Consider the following 9,617-nt stretch of genomic DNA (forward strand, 5'->3'; position numbering starts at 1 on the left):
ATGGGGCTTGAACTCTGGGCCTGGGCGCTGTCCCTCAGCTCTTCAGCTCCAGGCGAGCGCTCTACCAGTTGAGCCACAGCACTTGCGGCTTTTTCTGCTTATGTGGTGCTGAGGAATCGCACACCCAGGGCCTCATGCATGTGAGGCAAGCGCTCTACCCGAGCCACCTTCCCAGCCTTTGGTTTTCATCTGTAATGCAAGTAGGAAGGCCTTCATGACCCATGACCTCCGTGTGTCCACACTACTACTCGCAACTTCTGACGGGATGCAGAAAAGCACTTAAGGAAGGTTTGAAAGTGGGAGTGCAATTCCAGTTCTCACCTCCAGATGTCACTGCAGCTCAGTAATTAGAAATGAGGCCATTCCTGGGTAACTGTAGCAGCTGGGTACACCATTGAACCCCCAGTGAGCAACACCCCCACACGCTCAAGTGGCTCATATAAAATGGCACAATATTTGTTCAGAACCTGTGCACCTCTTGTGCAGTTAGCTCTCCATGACTTATTTTTCTGTCAATCATGTGGCTTGAACTTAGGGCCTAGGTGCTGTCCCTAAGTCTTTTTGCACAAGGCTAGCACTCTACCACTTGAGCCACAGCACCACTTCTGGCTTTCTCTGCTCATGTGGTGCTGAGAAATCGAACCCAGGGCCTCATGCATGCAAGGCAAGCACTCTATCACTGAGCCACCTTCCCAGCCCCTTACTAGGGTTTTTTAAGAAGCTGACAAGTCAAACATCCAAAGTTTGTACAGCACTGTGTAACCTTTAGTAAATGTGAGTCATTGCTTCCATGTGGTAGATTGCATTTCACTGTAGTTCCTATCAGAGGTATATTCTGTCATTTTCTTGGAGTCTAATTTTTCCTAATACTCTCCAGAATGATGGCTTTGCCTACGCTGAAATAAATACAAGACACCTGATGCATTCACTCACTTTAATAACAATACTCATACCATGTTATTACCATGGAATGTAAGTTCAGGTTAGATGAGAGAACTTTACAAGTGTTCTAGAACATTCTGTACCACATCAAACTTTGTGTATCGTGTTTCAGCAAACTTGTTTCCATTTCTAGTAGCCTATTTAACATCGAAAAACTGTTCAATTATCTTTGTATTCGCTCTTAAAAGTACCTATTTTCTTGGCTGGGATATAGCTCATTGGTAGATTGCTTGCCTAGTATGTACGAAGCTTTAGATGGATTCCTAGCACCACACACAAAAAAAAGAACAAGAAAAAGAAAAAAATGAAAAAGCAAGCAAACAAAATGAACTCTATATCAAAATGACATTGAAGCCAGGTACTGGTGGCTCACACCTGTAATCCTAGCTATTCAAGAGCCTGACAGGTGAGGATCATGGTTAAAAACCAGCCCAGGCAGCCAATCTGTAAGGCTCTTATTTCCAATTAACCAGCAAAAAGCCAGAAGTGGAGCTGTGGCTCAAGTGGTAAGAGTGCCAGCCTTGAGTGAAAAAGCTAAGGGACTGTGCCCAGGCCTTGAGTTCAAACCCCAATATTGGCACACACAAAGACCTTTAAAAATGATTCTCATACAACATCAGCAAAATATATAATTCTGCAATTCAAAAACAGTAAATCGGGGATCTATAATTAAAGTTCTCATATTTACAAGTGTGGGCCTAAAATACCGCTCTTCTTATCACCTCATGAAAGCTTTTCAGGTTTGGTTTAAATATATAAAACACATGTATGTACACACACAAATAGAAAACTTTCACTTGTGAAGATCTGTAAGTTTCTATTTCATGCACATAGTTGAAAAAGTTTTTCAGGAGCCAGCAAACACCCTACAAACTGGACTCCTCAAGTAAAATGACTTGGGCTAACCAGATTAATACATAACACATAGGCACGTAGCATATTCTGCAGCATGATGAAGCACTTCCAGACCAGAAGCTGTCATTTTAAAACCAATTTTTGTCCTACGGGCTTAAAGAGGAAGATGTAGTGGCTCACGCCTGTAATCCCAGCTACTCAGAAGGCTAAGATCTGAGGGTCGCTGTTCAAAGCCAGCCCAGAGCAGACAAATCCAAGTGACTTAATCTCCCAATTAGCAAAAAAAGCTGGAAATGGTGGTATGGCTCAAGAGTGCCAACCTTGAACAATTAAAAAAGTTAAAGGATATAAAGAGGTTCTGAGTTCAAGTTCCAGTACCTGCACCAAAAAAAAGGACATTTGAACACAACCAACCAAGTATATATATATATATATTTTTTTTGTTTTTTTAGATTTTAAAAGATGTTTCTAAGTTTTGTTTTGTTTTGTTTTTTTAATTTAATTTTAATTACATGGGCAGGATAATGCGTACATTTCTTACCAAGCATTGCAGCCTCCAACCAAGTATATTTAGTGACACAATTTTTTTTTTTTTTTTTTGTGGTAAGAACTCCCCAGGGTAACCTAATTAAAAAAAAAAAATCAAGCCTGAAAAATAATTTAAAAGCCCATTATTGAAAATACCGTGTTATCTCTGGAACACACTCAAATCATTTATTTCTATCATCAACAGGAAACCTCAATATGAGATGTCTAATTAAAGCAAGCTCTTTCACAACAGGACACACACAGCATCTCTTCTTCTAAGGTTTAGGTTTCGCCCAAAATTCCTTGTACATGGAATAGCCCATACCTAAAGAAAGAAAACGCTTGTGAGCCATTGGAAATTTTCTTCAACATTAAGGAAATACAAAACAGCTAAGAATACTAACGAATAGAGGAAAATCCTTGCAGGTATAAACTCCAGATTTCCTAAATAATTTGTATTTGTGTGTGTGTGTGTACTGGGGCTTGAATTTAGAGCCTAGTGCTCTCCCTTGGCTTTTTCACTCAAGGCTAGCACTCTACCACCTGAGCCACATCTCCACTTCCAGCTTTTTGCCAATTAATTGGAGATGAAAGTGTCTTATGATTTGTCTGCCCTGGCTGGCTTCAAATGGAGATCCTCAGATCTCAGCCTCCTTAGGAGCTTGGATTACAGGTATGAGCCACTGCCACCTGGCTTAACAATTTACATTTCTAAGTCTTTTTGTTGTTCTAGTTGTTGGTCCTGGGGCTTGAACTCTGGGCCTGGGCACTGCTCCTGAGCTCTTTTGCTCAAGGCTAGTGCTCTACCAGTTTGAGCCACAGCTTTACTTCCAGTTTTTGTTTGTAAACTGTTCACTGGAGATAAGAGTCTCATAGACTTTTCTATCCAGGCTGGCTTTCAACTGTGAGCCTCAGATCTCAGCTTCCTGAGTAGCAGCAATTGAAAGACACTGGCCTAATTTTATCAAGGTTCGTTGAAAGTTATCTACCTCACACAATGATGGGGGAAATCACAAATTTGAAAATGGCTGGTTGGAACCTACCGAGGGTCATGGCTCCCACGACGAAGCCTTGGGCTGCTACTCGCATGTGGATGAGGTGAACGGACATTTTTGTGTTTCCTCTACTCTTCAGCTTGTATAAGCCGTATGCCACAATGGCTGCAAACCCTGCCATTCCTACAAAACAGAGGTGTTTTAGAACAAGATGGCTGTACCACTCTTCAATGGTGACTCACACCTGTCATCCCAGCTACTCAGGAGGCTGAGATCTGAGGATCGTGGTTCAAAGCCAGCCTGGGTCCTTAAGTCTGTATGCCTCACCTGATGCCTGAGGAACCCAGTATGCCCTGTACATCTTTATTGGAGAACACTTGTACAGGGAGCTGTTCCTGAGCTCTTCAGCTCAAAGACAGCGCTCTATCACTTGAGCCACAGCACCACTTCTGGTTTTCTGCTGGTTCATTGGAGATAAGAGTCTCCTGGGGACTTTTCTGCCCAGGCTGGCTTCAAACTGTGATCCTCAGAGCTCAGCCTCCTAAGTAGCTACAGCCGTGAGCCATCAGTGCCCGGCTGGGCTTTTGTTTCTCTGATCTCATGTTTATAGCTGATTATTAAACCGTCAAAATCAAACTTACCAATAGGGACAAAGGGTGCTTCTTTAGCTTTCCGCACAAGCTTAGAGCCCTGGCCTTCATCGTATGAAGAGAGAGATACATCTGTGTCGGTAGACATTGTGATTGCTTGAAGAATCTTCTGGAAAGAGAATTACTTTGAGATCATGTACTGTGGAACATATCTAGGTGGTTATTAAATACTTGAATGAATATAAAACATTTCCCATTTCCATGAAATGTGGTATATATTACTAGCCTTCAACTTGAAAACAAATTTTAAAACATTTTTTGGCACTGCTCCTGGGGTTTGAACCCTCTTAGGGATTTGGTATTGTCCCAGAGCTTTTTTTTTTTTTTTTTGGCTCAAGGCTAGCAGTTTACCACTTGAGCCATGGCTCCACTTCTATTTTTTGGTGGTTTATTGGAGATAAGAATCTCATGGACTTTTCTGCCCCGGCTGGCTTTGAATCACGATCCTCTAGATCTCAGCCTCTTGAGTAGCCAAGATGATAGGCATGAGCCACTGGTGCCTGAAAGTAATTATTTTTAGGGTTGGGCGGCCTCTCATACCAGAAATTATTGGGCAATAGCAAAGCCAAGTTCACCTCTGTCACAGTAACTATGTATACCTGAATGAACAATTCTGAATGACTATAAACTTTACTCCTAAATAAAACAAAGGCGTCAAATAATACACTACACACGAATCTCTGATTAGTGTCAGTTATGACCAACTCAGCCCTACCACTTGAGCCACAGCCCCTCTTCTAGCTTTCTGGTGATTCACTGGAGATAAAGACTCTCAGACTTTTACTGCCCAGACTGGCTTCAAACTGAAATCCTCATATCCCAGCCTCCTGAAGAAACTAAGATTACAGGTGTGAACCACTGGTGCTGGCTAGAACCAAGACTTTAAAATACTCCCATCACTTCCTAAGACTCAATAAAGGCTTACTGACTGATCTTTGATTAAAATGTACAGAAGTATAATTTTTTTTATTTTGGTTGGTTGGTTGTGAGGCTTGAACTCTGGGCCTGGACACTGTCCCTCAGCTCTTCAGCTCAAGGCGAGCGCTCTACCACTTGAGCCACAGTGTCACTTCCAGTTTTCTGGTGGTTCATTGGAGATAAAGAGTCTCATGGACTTTCCTGCCTGGGCTGGCTTCTGAGTAGCTAGGATTACAGGCGTGAACCACCAGCACCTGGCATAAGCATAATTTGTTATTATTATTAAGGCGTTGTATAGAGGGACTACTATTTCACAAGTCAGGTAATGAGTATGATTCTTTTTGGACAATGTTACCCTTTCCTGCACTTTGCCCCAGTTTTTCCTTCGATTCCTGCCCACAAGTGACTAATTTTTTTTCCCTTTTTATTTTTGCCAGTCCTGGCACTGTCCCTAAGCCTCTTTGTACTCAAGGCTAGCACTTTACCACTTGAGCCCTAGCACTACTTCTGGCCTTTTCTGTGTATGTGGTCCATGAGGAATCGAACCCTGGGGTTTCATGCATGCTAGGCGAGCGCTCTACCACTAAGCCACTTTCCCAGCCCTGACCTTTAACTTAATACAAAGTTCAATAATCTCCAGGTTCAAGAGGCTTACTATGTTTGCAGATAAAATGCTGAGGAGTCAGGCACAGTGGCACCAGCCTGTAATCTCAGCAATCAGAAGGCTGAGAGAAGTTTTGGCAGGAAGATCATGAGTTCCAGGCCTGTGGTAACTACATGGCAAGATGCTATCTAGAAGAAAAATACAAACAAAACCCGCAAATGAAATACTGAAATAACCAATGGTGCAAAACCAGATTTGTTAAAAACAAAAACAAAAACCCAGGCACCAGTGGCTCACGCCTGTCATCCTAGCTACTCAGGAGGCTGAGATCTGAGGATCATGGTTTGAAGCCAGCCCACACAGAATTTGTGAGATTTTTATCTCCAATAAATTACTCAGAAAAAGCCAGTGACTCAAATAGTAATGGGCTAGCCTTGAGCAAAAGAAGCTCAGGGGACAGTGCCCAGGCCATGAGTTCAAGCCCCCGGGCTGGTAAAAAAATAAAAACTAATTAATTAATTAGCTTCTGCAATGAAATTAGGGTGTGGGAATCATGCAGTCATTATTTGCTTTTAAAAAAAAGGAATCAGAACTGTACAGTGACACTTGCCTGTAATGCTACCACTGGAAAGGCTGAGGTAGGGAGGCTTGAGAGTCTGAGGCTAGCTTGAGCTATACAGAAAGACCTACCTTAAATGGAAAGAAAAGGAAGAAAGGCTAAAAGGAAGGGAGGGAAAGAATGATGAGGGAAAGGGGAAATATCTCTAATCCAGAACAACTCATGCATATGTTTCAGAATGAAAGAGAAGTATAAAATCAGATGAGATACAACTATCAAGAGGCTGGGAATGTGGCTCAATGGTAGAGTGTTCGCCTAGCATGCATGAAGCTCTGGATTTGATTCCTCAGTACCTCATACACAGAAAAAGTCAGAAGTGGCGCTGTGGCTCAAGTGGTAGAGCACTAACCTTGAGCAAAAGAGCTCAGGGACAGTGTCCAGGCCCTGATTTCAAAGCCCACGACTGACAAAAATAAATAAAGACTTTCCAAAATATACATTCTTGATCAATGTAGTTACTAATTAGAAGTTGCCCAAGAATTCATGACATATAGCTACTTCAATTAACGAGGATATTCTTGCAAAGTTTCAGAGTCAACAATGTCAAATCATATAATTTGAGCGCAATGATGGAGCAGATGATTGTCAATATCCTTATTTTACAGAAGAGCAAAGAGTTATGTAAGCTGTTCAACCCCAGCACATCTCTGACAGAACAGAGTAAGAGAGACGGTAGCACTGGAACCCAGCTTCTCCTGATAACCAAGTTCTTTTGATTGACAATTATTACCAATCATCAATTCTATCATGTTGGTCTATTTCTAATCAAAAAATACAAAAATCCTGTACTTCCTAGACACAATAATCTCTGAATAGTTAAAACCCCCCATAGAAGTCATGCTTCAAATTAAATGAAATCTCTTTTCTTCAATGATTTATATCATCTAACCATTCCAACCCTGATTTGAGAAGGTGGCTTCCCCTCCCCCCCAACTAGAGTTTTCCTTCTCCACCCACAAGGTAAAAATTCCAGATCTGTGAGAGAACTGAACAGATTGAGAAATGATTTAAGCAAAGCATCAAAACACAGAGATTCAAAGACAGTATGTCGAAGACAAAAGTGATTCTGGAAGCTTTTAGATAATATTGAAGACTTCCCCACACATGCAGAGAAATGAGATGGAAAACAGGAAAGAACTTGGCCCAGCATCCTCGAGTTGATGTCAGAGCGTGACGTCACAGTATGTCATCTTGGTTTGCAAGAACAGGACAGAGCTTTCCAACCTCAGTCACCTGTCAGCTTATCCAAAATGGCTGCTGCCATTGCTCCAGACTGGAGATGCTACTCCAGTTGTCCTGGGGCAGGGCCTGAAGAAGGAATAGTTTAACAAGTCCCTAGTACACAAAGAATTAAAGAGAACCCCTCTTACTAGACAAAGTTCCAAAGGTGTCAGTTAGGAGCTCAGAAAACTTTTAATTCATTCAGGAGCTCAGGAATCTGTCAAAAACCTTGCATCATCCAAACCAGCTATTCTGGAATTTCCAGAAGGAGAGTCCTTTGGTGGGGATTTGCACTCCCACCCAGCTTGGGAATAAGAGAGGGGGGAAAAAAAACCCAGCCTTGTGGCCTTACCCCTGTCATCCTAGCTATGCAGGAGGCTGAGATCTGAGGATCACAGTTCAAAGCCAGCCTGGGCAGAAAAGTTTGTGAGACTCTTCCTTTCTTTCAGTTAACCACCAAAAGAAAGGAAAAAAAAAAAAAAGTGGAAGTGGAGCTGTGGCTCCAATAGTAGCGCGCACAGCCTTGAGTGAAAAAAGCTAAAAAGGCAGCGTGTCCAGGTCCTAAGTTCAAGTCTCCACCCCACCCCAAGATTGACTCCAAACAAAGAAAGAAAAAGGGATTAAGAAAGCTGAAGCATTTCAAGGGCTTCTCATTCACTAGAGAACTCTCTGGGCTCCAGCTTTTTGTCATCGGTTATATTTAATGGGGCTGTGCCCGCTTTGTCAGGCAATGTAAATGTGAACAGCCCAGAAGAAGAGAGAGGAAGAGAGAGAGAGAGAGAGAGACAGAGAGAGACAGAGACAGAGACAGAGGGGGGGGGAGGGAGTCATACAGATCAACAGAACTACCAGTGCCACAGGCAGTGTGGCCAGACCTTCAACACCACCTCTATCTCTCCCCTCTCCTGCATGTCTCTCCCCTTCCCTCTCCTCTCCCCACTCTTTCCCCTTCTCCCCTCTCCTCTCTCCCCCTCTCTCTTCTTCCCCCTCTCCCCCTCCCTCGCTCCTCTCCCCTCCCCCTCCTCCCTCCCCATCTCCCCTCTCCCTTCTTCCCCCTCTACCCTCTCCCCCTCCCCCTCTCTCCCCATTCTCTCTCTCCCTCTCTCCTCTCCCCCCTCCTCTCTCTTCTCCCTCTCACCTCTCTCTTTCCCTCTCCCCCTCTCCTCTCCCCCTCATCTCTCCCTCCCCGTCTCTCCCCCATTCTCTCTCTCCCCGTCCTCTCCCCCTCCCCCTCTCCTCCCCCCTCTCTCCCTTTCCTCTCCCCCTCCTCTCTCCCCCATCTCCCCCTCCCCCTCTCCTTCCCCCCTCTCTCCCTTTCCTCTCCCCCTCCTCTCTCCCCCATCTCCCCCCCCTCTCTCCCTCCCCGTCTCCTCTCTTCCTTCTCTCTCCCCCTCCTCTCTTTTCTCCTCTCTCTCCCTCCCCCTCTCTCCCCCCTCCTCTCCCCCCCCCCGTGACCTTGTCCGGGCCTCAGCCCTAGCTCGGATCGCCCCCCCCCGCCGCCCCGTCCCCCCTCACTCCTCCGCGGTGAAGGCTTCCAACTCGGGGGGCCGCACCCCGAGACCCGGGCCCCCGACGACGCCTCCCTCCTCCCCCTCCCCTCTCGCCATCACCCCGTCTTGTCGAGTCACCCACAGACTTCTGCTTCCCCTCCGGTCCCGGCGGAGGCCGGCCGGCACCCCGAGGCCTGACGGCACCCCGAGGCCGGCCGGCACCCCGAGGCCGGCCGGCACCCCGAGGCCTGACGGCACCCCGAGGCCGGCCGGCACCCCGAGGCCCGGTTCCTCAGTTTACCCCCCCCCCCGCCTCCCCCCCCGCACACACGCCCGCCCCGCGCCCCGGCCCCCAGCTCGCGGGACCCCCGGCTTTTACCTCACGCACCGCAGCGGCGACGCCAAGCAGCTCCCGGCCCGGCTCGGGGGACTCCGCGCGCCCCCGGGGTCACGTCCGGCCGACACCGCCCGCCCCGCCCACCGCCGCCCTTAGCCAATCAGAAGGCAGCGCACGGAGGCCGCGCTCCCGTGGAAGTGAGCATGCGCGGAGGGTGGGCGGGGGAGGGGCCCGAAGCGGGTCGCTGATTGGCTGGGGCGCGGGGGAAGAGGCGGGGCCGGGCGGAGCGGAGCGCTTCCGGGCGGCCTCCCGGCGCCGCCGGCCCGGGCGCGTGTGGGACGTGCGGCCCGCCGGGCTCCGGGGTTTGCGGCCCCCCCTGTTCGAAGACGACGGGCGGCTCCCGTCCCCGGCCGCTCCTCTTCCTCTCGGCCTTTTTCTTCTTTTTTTTTAACCTCAAC

General features: G+C 46.7%; 1 protein-coding gene across 3 annotated transcripts; it reads right to left on the bottom strand.

Annotated features, from left to right (window-relative positions):
• Positions 1-920: 920 nt before the first annotated feature.
• Positions 921-9,301, bottom strand: Higd1a (HIG1 hypoxia inducible domain family member 1A). 3 transcript variants are annotated; one of them, XM_070017517.1, is made up of 4 exons: positions 9,202-9,301; positions 3,962-4,079; positions 3,369-3,503; positions 921-2,650 (listed from the first exon to the last, which is right to left on the bottom strand). In XM_070017517.1, the coding sequence occupies exons 2-4, from the start codon at positions 4,056-4,058 to the stop codon at positions 2,601-2,603; spliced, it is 282 nt and encodes a 93-aa protein (XP_069873618.1). In that variant the 5' UTR covers positions 4,059-4,079; positions 9,202-9,301; the 3' UTR covers positions 921-2,600. The 3 variants fall into 3 exon arrangements, with proteins under 3 accessions (XP_069873618.1, XP_069873620.1, XP_069873619.1); XM_070017519.1 differs by having other exon boundaries at positions 3,962-4,076; positions 9,202-9,291; XM_070017518.1 differs by lacking the exon at positions 9,202-9,301 and adding an exon at positions 5,544-5,680.
• Between the last annotated feature and the right edge of the window lie 316 nt (positions 9,302-9,617).

Source organism: Dipodomys merriami, unplaced genomic scaffold, assembly GCF_024711535.1.
Source record: "Dipodomys merriami isolate MVZ:Mamm:240054 unplaced genomic scaffold, mDipMer1.0.p SCAF_125, whole genome shotgun sequence".
Taxonomy (NCBI): Eukaryota; Metazoa; Chordata; class Mammalia; order Rodentia; family Heteromyidae; genus Dipodomys; species Dipodomys merriami.

Bases quoted from the DNA above. Each gene is read 5' to 3' on its own strand.
- Higd1a (XM_070017517.1), bottom strand. From the start codon at position 4,058: ATGTCTACCGACACAGATGTATCTCTCTCTTCATACGATGAAGGCCAG. The intron at 3,504-3,961 runs GTAAGTTTGATT...TCTGTTTTGTAG, and splicing joins AGCACCCTTTGTCCCTATTG to GAATGGCAGGGTTTGCAGCC. The intron at 2,651-3,368 runs GTAGGTTCCAAC...TTCTTTCTTTAG, and splicing joins CGTGGGAGCCATGACCCTCG to GTATGGGCTATTCCATGTAC.